Below are 14,660 nucleotides of genomic sequence, written 5' to 3'. Positions count from 1 at the left end.
CGTTTGTTTTTGATTTTTCCATGCCTCCCAGGACGCTCCACGGAAAGGGGTGAGGGGGGAAATAACAGCTTTCCTCAGTTTAAATTCCGTCACCAACCGAAAACTGGCTCCTGATTGGCCGGTTCTGTAAACGCCAAAAAGATGCGCCCAGCTCCCGATTGGCGCGCCGTTTGATTGACGAGCCGGCGGGCCGCTTTCTTTCCCCCTCCACACACTCCGCCCGCCGCCGCCGGCTTCCTATGGGCTTGCGCAGAAGTGGACGCGAAAAGGGTTCGGCGGCCCTCGTGACGGGGAAAGCCGAAACGAAGCGAAACCTTGGAACTGGCAGAGCGCGCGCTGCAATGACGTAGAGAAAGCCCCGCCCCTCCCTGCCACCCGAGGGTCATTCCGCCCCAGCCCAGCCAGTCCGTTCACTCCGACTCTGCGGGATGAGAGCGGCTGTGAGGGGTGACGTCATGGAAGGCGGGAGGCCCCGCCCCTTCTTGGGCACGTGAGGTAACAAAACAGGAGCGCCGCTGAGGCCGGAGGTGGCAGGGAAGCCCAGCGCGACAGTGGCAGCTAGTCTCCACGCGCCTTTAATGGCCATAGGGAGACTTGCGTCGTCGTCGTCGTCCCCGCCCCGCCACCCTCCGAGCTCTCTAGCTGCTTTCCAGCGCTGCTTAGGAGCAGCCTTGGCTGCCTCCCTTTGCACAAGGAAGATCATTGGTGGGGGTGGGAGACGACGACCCCAAAACTGACCCAAAGAATATGAAACGGACTTGACAGCGCAGTCTATACAGGCCCCAGTGTTTTGACTTTATAAAGGAAATAAATTTGAGGAGGGGGAGATCAACAACAGATCTTGGGAGTCCAGCAGGAAATCAAAATTCTCACATTAAACTCTTAAGCTTCTCTCTTTACTTTATTGTTATTTTTCTTCTAAAAATGAAAAAGATCAGTCTGGACGTTTAAGGCTGCAGGCCTTAAACTTGAACTCAATGGGAATTACTTCTCTCTCTGTGTGAGAGAGAGTACAAAATGATGTGCCGAAAGCCAAGTAGGTTACTGCTGTGGTGGAGTGGGTAGTTTGTGGAACCTGTTGCAACAAGACATTCACCATGTAATATCCAAAAGTGAGGTATTTCGCATGGCAGCTCTAAACAGGTTTGTCTGCAAACAGTTCCCATTTACTTCACTGGGGGCTTCCTTTCAAGCAAGTGTACAAATTGTTGAAGTCAGTAAGATCAACTGCATGTGTACATAGGTTGTGCAGTCTTTAAGTAAAGGTGCAGGGGCATTTGATGATATCAAACAAATAAGAATCATGTCATTAATATAAATACCTAGACAGCATCTTAGTTTGCAAGTGCAAAAGTTCTCTGGTGGCCACACTTGTGCATACCCCAAAACCACCTGATAAACCTCATAGCTTATTATACCCACAAATGTTCTGCTCTGTCTTTGTCCTGCATTTGTTATGCTATAGCAGCTCCTCCCTTGTGAGAAAAGCAATGACAAACCTAGACAGCATCTTAAAAAGCAGAGACATCACCTGGCCGACAAAGGTCTGTATAGTTAAAGCTATGGTTTTCCTGGTAGTGATGTATGGAAGTGAGAGCTGGACCATAAAGAAGGCTGATTGCCGAAGAATTGATGCTTTTGAATTATGGTGCTGGAGGAGACTCTTGAGAGTCCCATGGACTGCAAGAAGATCAAACCTCTCCATTCTGAAGGAAAGCAGCCCTGAGTGCTCACTGGAAGGACAGAACCTGAAGCTGAGGCTCCAATACTTTGGCCACCTCATGAGAAGAGAAGACTCCCTGGAAAAGACCGTGATGTTGGGAAAGGTTGAGCGCACAAGGAGAAAGCGACGACAGCGGGCGAGATGGTTGGACAGTGTTCTCGAAGCTACTAATGTGAGTTTGACCAAATTGCGGGAGGCAGTGGAAGACAGGAGTGCCTGGCGTGCTCTGGTCCATGGGGTCACGAAGAGTCGGACACGACTAAACGTCAACAAAAATCAACTAACTATAAATAAAGGTAAAGGGACCCCTGACCGTAGGTCCAGTCGCGGACGACTCTGGGGTTGCAGCGCTCATCTTGCTTTATTGGCCGAGGGAGCTGGTGTACAGTTTCCAGGTTATGTGGCCAGCATGACTAAGCCGCTTGTGGCGAACCAGAGCAGCACATGGAAACGCCGTTTACCTTCCCACCAGAGTGGTACCTATTTATCTACTTGCACTTTGACATGCTTTCGAACTGCTAGGTTGGCAGGAGCTGAGACTGAGCAATGGGAGCTCACCCCATTGCGGGGATTCGAACCACTGACTTTCGGATCGGCAAGCCCTAGGCTCAGTGGTTTAGTCCACAGTGCCACCCGCGTCCCATAAATAGCAACTCACTAATTTTTATACCATAATATTTATTTATCTCATGTAATTATACAGTGCTTGATTGTAAAAAATACACACCCAAGAACCCTCAAAGTGGTTTACAAAGAGAGAAAATTGTCAGTAAAACCAACTCTTTAAAAAACATTAAAAAATAAAATCAGCAGTAAACTATGAACAAATTGAAACATACATTAGTATTTTACAGGCTGGGTAGGCTTTTCTAAACAAAAAAGTTTTTGGCGGGTGCCAAGAAGATGGCAATAGTTCCAGAGTGCCGGTGCTGCCACACTAAAAGACTAATTTTTTACAAATATGGAATGGTGGTTATAATAGTGCTAGTTCTGCAGATCAAAGTGGTCATGTGGCCATATATGGGGTAAGGCAATCTCAGAGGTAAACAGGTCTCAAGTTGTTAAGGGCTTTACACCCATGAAACTTGGCCCAGTGCAGTTTTCTGAGCACAAGCATTATAGGCTGACAAGGAGATTCCAACTAAACCCGGATAACTTTTGGACAGTAAGAGCTGTTTGACAGTGGAACAGACTCCCATGAGTGGCAACGGACTGTACTTCATTGGAGGTTTTTAAGCAGAAGAAAGATAGCCATCTGTCATGGATGATTTAGTTGAGATTTCTGCATTGCAGGGGCTGGACTAGATGGCTGTCTGTGGTCCTTCCTGCTCTATGATTCTGTGATCTCACTGTTTTCAGCAATTGTGCTACAACTTTCTGGACTAACTACAGCTTCTGAATGAAGCGCAAGGGAAGCCCCACATAGAGCACATTGCAGTAATCCAGTCTTGAAGTAGACAACGCATGAACTGCTGTGGCCCAACTTCCCCAGCTGAGGAATGGTTGTATCAATTGCAGTTGGTAGAAGGCAAGTCTAGCCACAGAGGCTACCTGAGCCTCCAGTAACAGAGCTGGAACCAAAAGTGCCCCCAGACTGTGATCCTACTCTTTCAGGGGGAGTGCAACCTCGTCCAGGGTGGGCATGACCAATTTCTTGGACATAGGAAATATTCACTGACAGTGCCTCTGTCTTGCTAGGATTCTAGTTCAGCTTGGTTTTTCTCATTCATCTCACAACTGCATCCATGCACTGCCCCAGGGACTGTATAGCCTCTCCTAATTCAGATGTTAATACACATACCAGTCCAATACATTTTAATACAGTAAATAAAACACTAACCTATCTTAAAGGGACTTTTGCTAGTTAACTGGGTTTATAACGCACAGCCTAAAACCAGTAATGTAAATACTTCCTTAAGGTTCTTAAGAAGCTCTGGTAAACCATATCTTTAATAGATGTGTCTCCAAAGGAAACAGAAGAATAATTCTGTCAGTATAAAAAGTTCAATTAACTGAATCATCCAGGTTGCTATCCCTATTTCATTGCTGACAGATGACTGTGCTCTTATCACATAATGCTAAAAATTAAATCAAAGCCACTTACTTAGAGGAAGATTAGATGAATATTAATGTGAAAGTCAGGATACAGAATCATTCTTGCAAACAAGTACACACCTTAAGGTAGCTGACACACCTATTACGGTAGGTGTTGTAACAACAGCACACACCTGCAATGTGTGAGACAGTGAAGTGTTCAACTTGTTATGTGGAAAAGTGCTTTAGATTTGACCATACATGTTACTCTAATTTCAACATAACACCTAAGCATCACTTGGGCACATTTTTATGCTCAAGAGTCGACAAATGAATCTTGCAAAAGTATATTCACCACACCTAGTGTGTGTTAGATGTTGTGATAGCAATACTTTAAACAGATATTCAAACAACCTTTTTTAAAAAATGAATGCACTGTGTAAAATTGCATGGCAAACAGAAAGTCTTGTGTGTCTGTCATGAATTTATCAGTAATTTGTCAATACTGTAGTTGGTTTATCTGCAATATTAAATAAGACTGTGAGCATAGCCTGTATGTGATGCAAGGGAGGCAAGTCATACCTACCTTCTTCAACTATATTTTTCCTGTGCTCTTTGCCCCACTTCCCATCTTCAGCTGCCCATGATACAAATATAGATAGCACAACCACATTGAGGCCATCTCAGTGATAGCCTCGAGAATGTAGACCTCTCGAGAGAGGTGCCTCTAGTACCATATTTTTACAGCTTCTGTTGGTTGCTAAATATGTGCTTCTTTACTCTGGCCTTTGCAAATTGATTAATTGGTTTTACAGGGACCATTGTTTTCCTTTGGGAGTCCTCCCCGCTACCTTTTCAGTCTTTCTACTTCTCTCCTGCCTTTCAGTGACTAACTAGAAGAGCAGGGATGCAAAGAACGACCCCTTTCTGAGTGCTACTCATCTAGCATTACTGGGGTGAGGGAATAAGCGGGCAGTCCAAACATATGCAACTCTCTCAACTGTTCCTCATAAGGCTTGGCTTCCAAACCCTTGAGCATCTTGGTCGCCCTGGTCTGCATGCATTCCAGCGTGTTAATATCTTTCTTAAATTGTGGTGCCCAAAACTGGACACAAAATTTGAGGTGTGCTCTGACCAAGGCAGAATAGAGTGGTACTATTGCTTCCTTTGACACAGACACTTCTGTTGATGCAGCCTAGAATAGCATTCACTTTTTTTTGCTGCTGCATCAAATTGTTGATTCATGTTAAGCTTGGGATCTACTAAGATCCCTAGATCCTTTTCACATGTACTGCTGACAAGCCAGGTGTCTTCCATCGTAAACTGGTGCAGCTGGATATTCCTGTCTAAGTGTAGAACCTGACATTTGTCCCTATTAAAATTCATTTTATTAGTTTGGGCCCAGTTCTTCAAACAACAGATTGAAGGGCATCTTGAATCCCCCACTCTGTCTTAGCTATCCCTCCCAGTTTAGTCATCTGCAAATTTAATGAGCACCCCCTCAATTCCTTCGTTCAGGTCATTTATGAAGATGTTAAACAACAACGGTCCCAAGACAGCACCCTGTGGTGCCCCACTTGTCAGCTTTTCCCCAAGATGATAAGGAACCATTATTGAGTACTCTCTGGGTTCAGTCAGTAAACCAGCTACAAATCCACCTAACAGCTACCTCATCTAGCCCACATTTTACCAGCTTCTCTGCAAGAATATTATGGGGGACTTTGTCAAAAGTGTTGCTGAAATCAATATACACTACATCCACAGCATTCCCCTAACCCACCAAGCTTGTAACTTTATCAAAAAAAGAAGTTAGATTTGTCTGGCATGACTTGTTTTTGAGAAACCCATGCTGGGTCTTAGTAATCACAGCATCCTTTCCTAAGTGGTCAAAGGCTGTTTAATTATCTGTTCTAGGACCTTTCCTGGTATCACTGTCAAGCTCGCCGGTTGGTAGTTACCTAGGTCTCCTTTCCCGCCCTTTTTGAAGATAGGGACAATATCTGCCCACCTCCAGTCTGCAGAGACCTCACCTGTTCTCCAGGAATTCTCATAGATAATAGACAGGCTCTGAGATTACATCCACAAGCTCCTTTAGTAGCCTTGGATACAGCTCATCAGACCCTGGAGATCTGAATTCATTTAAAGTAGCTACCGGTAAGTGTTCCCTTACAACCTCTTTTCATGTCTTGGGCTCCAGCTTCCTCCTTCCATCATGTATTCTGTTTATCACCAGGTTGAACACTGCTTTCTTTTTGGGCGAAGTAGGTGTTGAGCGATGGGATGCGGGTGGCGCTGTGGGTAAAAGCCTTAGCGCCCAGGGCTTGCCTATCGAAAGGTCGGCGGTTCAAATCCCCGCGGCGGGGTGCGCTCCCGTTGCTCGGTCCCAGCACCTGCCAACCTAGCAGTTCGAAAGCACCCCCGGGTTCAAGTAGATAAATAGGGACCGCTTACTGGCGGGAACGTAAACAGCGTTTCCATGTGCTGCGCTGGCTCGCCAGATGCAGCTTTGTCACGCTGGCCACGTGACCCGGAAGTGTCTCCGGACAGCGCTGGCCCCCGGCCTCTTAAGTAAGATGGGCGCACAACCCTAGAGTCTGTCAAGACTGGCCCGTACGGGCAGGGGTACCTTTACCTTTACCTTTAGGTGTTGAGCAGTTCTGACTTCTCTCTGTTACCAAGTAGCATTTCTCCATCTTCTCTATGCAGAGAACCTACCACTTGCTTGTATTTCCTCTTGTTTCAAACATAGCTGAAGAAATCTTTTTGAATTATTTTTAACCTCTCTTGCAAGCTTGAGATCATTCTGAGCTTTGGCCCGCCTGCCCGACTTCTCCCTGCAACTGTGGCTACTTTTGTATACTCCTCCTTCATGATTTCCCCCTTCTTCCACTTCTTATATCTTCGCTCATCTCTAAGCTCCTTATACAGCCACACCGGTTTCTTTAGATGCCTCCCACTTTTCATTCTTGTTGATATTGCCTGCATTTGTGCCTTCAAAATTTTACCTTTAAGAAACTCCCATCCACCTTGGACTCCCTTCTGAGTATTTCTGACCATGGGATCTCACCCAGTAGTTCTTTGCCTTCTTAAAGTCCAGAGTGCATGTCCAACTACACTCAACTTTCCCTTGCCACTGTATCATGAAATCAGGAGGTCATGATCACTTCCTCCCAAGTTCCCCAGTACCTTCACTTCATCAATCAGTTACTCCCTGTTGGTGAGGACCAGGTTCAAGTTAGATGATCCTCTTGTTGCTCCTTCCACCTTCTGGGAAATGAAACTGACATCAAGGCAATAGAGGAATTTGTTGAACCTTACATTTTTGGCAGAGTTTGAGTCCCAATAGATATCAAGGGAGTTGAAGTCTCCCATGACTACTGTATCTCTCCTTTTTGAATGCTTGGTAATCTGCTCTAGGAAGGCATCATCCAAGTCTTCAGTCTCGTTTGGCGGTCAATAGCAGACCTGCACAGTAAGGTCACTGCTATCTCTTTCTCCTACAATTTGTACCCATATCTGCCTTCTGTGCTCCAGGTAATGGATCTCTTCACAAGTGTACACATCCTTTACGTATACTCCTCCTCCTCCCTTCCTGTTCAGTCTATTCCTTTTGAACAGGTTATACCCCTCAATTTCTACATTCCAGTCTTGAGTCTTATCTCACCAGATTTCAATAATGCCTATTAGGTGTAAGTGCTCCAATTGGTCCTGTATGTGGGTTTCCCATAAGCATCAGATTACCTTCTTGAGAAAATTGTATGGTTCTGAATGACTCATCTTCCTGCTCCCAGACAGATATGAAGCATGACTTCAGCCATATTAACACCTTTTAGATAAACAAGCCCCATACCTATTCCTTAACCTTGCCAAGAATAATGTATAATTATTAGAAGCACTTTGTCAACAGGACTAGATAAGAATCCTTCAAGGCCTACATTTTGAGGCCCCTCCTTTGAAATTGCTGATCTGCTATTCTCTTCCTGTTTCACTGCTATTAAAGCCAGGATGTCTATGTTCATGCCACACATTCTTATTTATTATTGGATATTATTTTCCCGATTTATCACCCAGGGTGGTGTACAACATTAACAGCAGAGCATAATAATAAAAACATAACACATAGCATAATGATAGACAGCATAATGATAAAAGAATCATAATAACAGTCCCCTCCCCACACACATATTTAACATGCTATAGATTATTTAATAGCCGAATGCAAGAGTGAAGAGGAATGTTTTTGCCTGGCGCCTCAAAACATATAATGGTGGCACCGGGTAAGCCTCTCTGAAGAGAGCATTCTATAAACCTCTCGGAGAGAGGGGACATAGAGCTTGTCTTGGATGACAAGCACAGGGTCCGGGTCAGTCTGTATAAAGTATTGAGGTCCTGAGCCATGTAAGGCCTTATAGGTCAACACTAGCACTTTGAATTGGGCCCAGAAACTAATTGGCAGCCAGTGTAGTCGGGTCAGGATTGGTGTAATATGCTCAATATATGTCTTGTTCTGGTGAGTAATCTGGCCATTGAATTTTGCACCAGTTGAAGATTCTGAGCATCTTCAGAAACAGCCCCATGCATGACGCATTGCAACAAACCAACCTAGAGGTCACCAAAGCTTAGCCCCATGTTCATACATGTGGGTCACAGGGATTCTACCCTCCCCCCATAGCATTACTGCTTCTATTGCAGAGCTACACTGTCTCAAGTGCAGTTTTGAGGGTTTCGTAGATGGCATGCTAGGAATGATATCGCCTTGTTTGTGGTGTTTATGATGAAGCACTTCAACACTGCCAAATTTGTCATTTATATTGGCTCAAGAGAAGGCCCTACCCAGTGACACTGCATCACTACATGTTACAGAAATTACAGGGACAGATTTGAAAATAAATGCTGTTCATAGCAAGCAGGCAGAGAACATGTAGCAGCAGGGTCAACAGAACACAGGAAATGTATCCCCCCATATCATCTGCGGATAAAACCAGGCCTACCTAACCCAGCACAGGCTGTGGAGGTTTGCATCAACACTCTCTTTGCAAATTCAAGGACACTTAGTGCAGATTTTGCAAAAATTATGGCCAACTTGACCAAGTATACCATTTAAAATCCACTAGGAACTGCAATAGATCCTGACTGTATGACGGTGAAGTCCAGAAGTTGTATCAGTTTCAGCATGCCTATGGATTCTGCAATTTTTCCAGATGTACTCATAAATGAAAATGGATTCTGGTTCTGGATTATCAATAATCAATAAAGATGCCTTTCATCACATTTTATCTCGGGATCCATTGCCAGAGTTGAGGCCAACAAGTATACTTTGTGATTACAATGAGAAGGTAGTTGACACTGCTAGAAGCTGTGATGTGAATGTGCTGTATGGCTCTTTCAAAGGGAAGCTTCCACTCAACATTGCAAAGGGACAGTGTGAGAGCCTCTTGGGAAGGAACTGAATCGGACCACTAGGAATCAGTGTCCAAGGAATTCATGGCATTCATGCAAGCCAAGTTGTCAACAGATTTCCCAGTGTTTTCTCTGAGGAACTGGGAGCTTACAACGGGGAGTCAGTGTCATTCCATCTGGATCCAGTTATTGCATAAATTCACATGAAGCCCAGAAACTTGTCTTTTGCCTTGCAAGGAAAAAAATTGAGGGAGATCTTGAGCATCTCATCAAACAATAAGTCTTTGAACCAGTTACATACACCCAGTAGGCTGCACCAATAGTGCCACTATTAAGCCTAATGATAAGGTGAGACTTTAAGAGATTACAAGTGCACAGGGAATAAGCCACTTACACCGTATCAATAAGCCTATGCATTCTGTGCTGGAGTCTTTTGCTCAGTTTTTATGACAATACACTTGTCCATATAATAATTATTATTATTTATTATTCATACCTAAAAACTTCCCTAAACAGGGATGCCTTCAGATGTCTTTTAAAAGTCAGATAGTTGTTTATCTGACTGTTTATCATCAGCTCCTTGCCATCTGATGGGAGGGCATTCCACAGGGTGTTTGCCACTACCGAGAAGGCCCTCTGTCTGGTTCCCTGTAGCCTCACTTCTCATAGTGAGGGAACTGCCAGAAAGCCTTCAGAGCTGGACTTCAGTGTCCAGGCTGAACGATGGGGATGGAGATGCTCCTTCAGGTATACTGGGCCAAATCCGTTTAGGGCTGTTAAAGGTCAGCACCAACACTTTGAATTGTGCTCGGAAACGTACTGGGAGTCAATGTAGGTTTTTCAGGACTGGTGTTATGTGGTCTTGGCAGCCAATCCCAGTCACCAGTCTAGCTGCCGCATTCTGGATTAGTTGTAGTTTCCAGGTCACCTTCAAAGGTAGCCCCACGTAGAGTCCATTGCAGTAGTCCAAGCAGGAGATAACTAGAGTTTTCACCACCCTGGCAAGGCAGTCCATGGGCAGGTAGGGTCTCAGCCTGTGTACCAGATGGAAATGGTAGACAGTTGCTCTGGACACAGAATTGGCTTGTGCCTCCATGGACTGCTGTGAGTCCAAAATTACTCCCAGGCTGTGCACCTGGTCCTTTGGGGGCACAGTTACCCCATTTAGGACCAGGGAGTCCGCCACATCTGCCTGCCCCCTGTCCCCCCAAAACAGTACTTCTGTCTTGTCAGGATTCAACTTCAATCTGTTAGCTGCCCTGCATCCATCAACCGCCTCCAGTCACTCACACAGGACCTTTACCACCTTCACTGGTTCTGATTTAAAGAAAGGTAGACCTGGGTATCCTCCACATACTGATGAACACCCAGGCCAGACCCCTGATGATCTACAAGTCTACAAGTCAAGAAGAACAATTTCTAAGGCTGATGCCCTGAGCCATATGCCATTATGGAAACCAGATTGTGATGTGCTACCTCCAATGGAAGTTTTGATGTTGGAAGCCCTTCCATGTGCACATCTGCAACCAGATCAAGCTGCAGTAGTAACTTCTTCAGATCTTCTAGTACTTCGTGTCTTTCTGGGGGTGGTGTGGGTGGTCAGTTGCAAAACTGTCTGATGAATTCAAGTTATTCACTAGCCACCAACATGAGCTGTCTTCTCATAAAGGATGTATTTTATGGATAAACCATGTTGTTATCCTAGAATGTAATTGTCAAACCATCTTGCCCACACTTTGTGCAGCATATGCATGAATCATATGCATGAAAGCATTGGATAATAGCTATGTCTGGTGACCTGGAATTGACTCTAACTTTGTAAAGATTGTCAATGAGTGCAGCACATGCCAGGCTACTTGGCATAACCTACCAAAGACATCTATGTTCCCATGAGATGGTCAAGACAATATTGATTTTGCAGGACCATTTCAAGGGACTAACTTCTTGACTGTGGTGAATTCCTTCTCAAAAAGGCTTGAAGGGCTCTTAGTCCCATCTCAAACATCTGCTGCAACCATCACAACCTTGCAACAATTATTTGCAACACATGGATTGCCAGATGCTGTAGCCTCTGACAATGGGTCTGTGTTCATATCAATGGAGCTCAGTGAATTTGTGGACCACCTTATCCAAGCTGTTGCCATTGCACCTCATTATCCTCAAGCAAATGGCCAAGTTCAATGGATGATGCAGACAACAAAGGACGCTGTGAAGTGGATTGTCCAGAGTATAGATGGACTGGTGTGGCATCACCATGTTTATCAGTTGAGTAGGCATTCTTCTCCATGGATGGAATGTATATTCCTACTCTTCAAGGATGGGAATTGCACCATTTCCTCCACCCACATTTGCCTCTGGCCCCAATCACTACTGGCATTCACCCCCACCCCACCCCAGAGATTGACTGTAAGAGAATGTGGCCAAACCATGGCCAGCTTCCCCATAAAGCTCCCCAAATCAGCACAGACTGTGGAAACTTCACATTGGACTTCAAGCATCTGGCATTGTGTGCCTCCCCATTCTTCCTCCAGACTCTGGGTCCTTGGTTTCCAAATGAGATGCAAAAGCTGCTCTCATCAGAAAAGAGATTTGGGGAGCCATGTCATCAGCTGGTGTTAGTCTACTGTGCTTAAGTCCAGGGTCAACGCAGCCGTCTACCAGGAGATTTTGGAGCACTTCGTGCTTCCTTCCGCAGACGAGCTTTATGGGGATGCTGATTTTATTTTCATTCTATGGGGCATTGCCAAGAGAAAGATGAGAGACATCAGACCTTGATTGATGCAAAAGGGGCCCAAACCAAGTACTGAGTACATGTGCATGCTTCTACGTCTCAGAGGTCCAATATTGCTCTATTTGCAGTCCTTGTTTTGCTGATTTCATTTAATATTCTAATTTTCTGAGATTGTTAATTTGGGGTTTTCATCAGCTGTACACCATGATCATCACAATTATAACAAATAAAGGCTTGACATATCTCGCTTTGCATGTCATGAGCCTATCTCATATATTAGTTTCACCTTTTAAGCTGAATTACTGAAATAAATGAACTTTTCCACAATATTCTAATTTTACGAGTTTCACCTGTATATACTGCTTGATTGTAAAAAGAAGAAGAAGCTCAGTGGACTACAAAAAGAATTAACAATAAAATTATCAGTAAAAACAATTCTAAATTTCCAGCAAAAAACCTAAAAACATATCAGCATTCTAGGTAGGCTTGTCTAAAGAATTTTTTAAAAAAATTATCAGGTGCCTAAAAAAAAAGTACAGTGATGGCGTCTGCTTGATGTCAATAGGCAGGGAATTCCGAAGTGTAGATGCCGTCACACTAAAAGATCGATTTCTTACAGATTTGGGGATGATATTATGTGGCACTTGTAGCAGTGCTACTTCCACAGAACAAAGTGGTCAAGAGGGAATATATGGGGATAAGGTGATCTCACAGGTAAACTGATCCCAAGTCCTTAAGGGCTTTGTATACCAATAGGAATACCTTGAGCGTGGCCCAGTTGCAGATTAGCAGCCAGTGCAGATCTCTTAGCACACGTGTTATATGCTGACAAGGCCTTGCTCCTGTCAGCAGTCATGCTGCAGTATTCTTCACTAACTGCAGTTTGTGGCTCCAGCGCAAGGGAAGCCCCCCCCCCCCAGTGCATTACAGTAACCCAGTCTTGAAGTAACCAATTCATGAAATCCTGTGGCCAAGTTTTCCCAGTTCAGGAATGGCCATAGCTGTCGTACCAAATGCTTCTGGCCACTGAGGCTACCTGAGACTCCTGTGGCAGAGCTGGATGCAGAAGCACCCCAAGCTGCGGACCTGCTCCTTCAGGGGAGTCCATGGAAGGGAGTTGACCCATTTCTTAGATACGGGAACTGCCTACCCACAATACCTCTGTCTTGGCAGCTCAGCTTGTTTTGCTTCATCTGTTGTCCCATTGCTTTCAGGCACTGACCCAGGGACTGTTTGGCCTCGCCTGATAATTATGTCAAGGAGAAATAGAGCGGGGTGCATTTGCATTCTAGCGGCACCTTGCCCCCAAGCCAACCAGTGACCTTCATGTTCATATTAAATAGCCTTGGAGATAAAATCATGTCCTGCAGCCAGGGCCCAGCTGCCTATGAGGTGGCGGCAGCTTCCAAAGACATCTCACACTCGGTACACTCTGTGAGATCTCGCTGGAACCCACCATTATCGTCACAGCTTTGTGGGCGCTGCCGGGCATCCCAGTGGCGGCAGGGTGGGGTCGCAGCTTCCTATTTTGCCTCAGGTGGCAAAACACAACACATTGCCCCTGCCTGTGACACCAGGGGGCTGAAAAGCACTCTCCAGATGCTACTTTCTGGACACGGTCTCAAAGGTGGGATTGGAACCACTGTAGTACAGTGCCCCCAATTCCCATTTCCTTGGAGCCAGTCCAGGAAGACGCCATGGTCGATGGATGGTATCAAATTCCAATAAGAGATCAAGAAGCAGTAGCAGCAAGGTATCACTCTTCCTGTCCCACTCTCTGCAAAGGCCGTCCATCAGGGTGACCAAGCCCGACACAGTCCTGCGGCCAGGCCTGAACCCAAATTGGAATGGGTCAAACTAATCTGTGTCATGGACTGGAAGTCTAAGGGGTCCAGAGTTAGTTTGTTTGGGAACTGTTGCACCACACCCACAGCTAATGAAGTGTTTAACTACACTGTGGACCCAACCAAGTCAGCCCACCTCTGCTAGATTTAATAAGCCAGGAAAGGTGGCCCTCACCTGATAATTGTGTTAGGGAGAAATAGAGGGCATGTGGCTAAATGTCTAGAGGGCATGTGGCTAAATGCTGCCAGCACCGTGCCCACAGCAGCGGATTGTGCAAGCGGAACCTGATCCCACTACACATTCTCAAGAGTGGCACTCGCTACTTCAGCTGGAGCTGCCACAAGTGGAAAATCAAGATCACTCTGGAGTCAAAAGCCCCCACAAAAGGTCCTTATTTCTTCTTCTACCAGTAGTTTTAAACGTTTGATTCTACATTTAGTCGCTTCGAGTTGCTACTGTGAAAAGGCAACAAATCCCCATTTAGGTCTCTCGGCGCAACCTATCTCACTGGGCTGTTGTGAGGATTCAACATGCGGACCAAGGGCGGAAGGAGGAGGGTGCATGCCACTCGGAGTGGCTTGGTGGAAAGGAATATAAACAAACAGGCAAAGGAGTGGGGCGACACGGTCTCTTTTGGGGTGTGGGGGGGGGTCACACCGCCTGAAGGGTCCCCCAGTGCCAGCGCTCCTCCGTGGCAGCTGGTCAAGACATGGCAACGGGGGAAACCCACCCACGCCAGGCGCTGCAATGGGGGCCTTATGCGTCTGGCCTTATGGACGCCCCACACTGGGATCGAGCGAAGAGACCAAGCAATCCCGCCCCCGCCGTGATCAATAAAGCAGGTGGTTCAGCTCTGAGCGCGCGCGCCCCCGCCCCGGGTCTGTGCGCGTGCGCCTGGACGGGCGCTTTGTGCGCTGCCCCCGGGAA

The 14,660-nt window shown here is 45.8% G+C and overlaps 1 protein-coding gene across 1 annotated transcript in view; it reads right to left on the bottom strand.

Moving 5' to 3' along the window:
* TTK (TTK protein kinase) overlaps positions 1 to 417 on the bottom strand; it is a 36,118-nt gene extending 35,701 nt beyond the window's left edge. Inside the window, exon 1 of the mRNA XM_083497454.1 lies at positions 1 to 417. Within this exon, the coding sequence (XP_083353580.1) occupies positions 1 to 22 (22 nt within the window). The 5' untranslated portion in view covers positions 23 to 417.
* Positions 418 to 14,660: the final 14,243 nt, after the last annotated feature.

Source organism: Podarcis liolepis (assembly GCF_965112155.1).
Source record: "Podarcis liolepis genome assembly, chromosome: 3".
NCBI classification, from domain to species: domain Eukaryota; kingdom Metazoa; phylum Chordata; class Lepidosauria; order Squamata; family Lacertidae; genus Podarcis; species Podarcis liolepis.
This window is presented reverse-complemented; position numbering and strand designations above follow the sequence as displayed.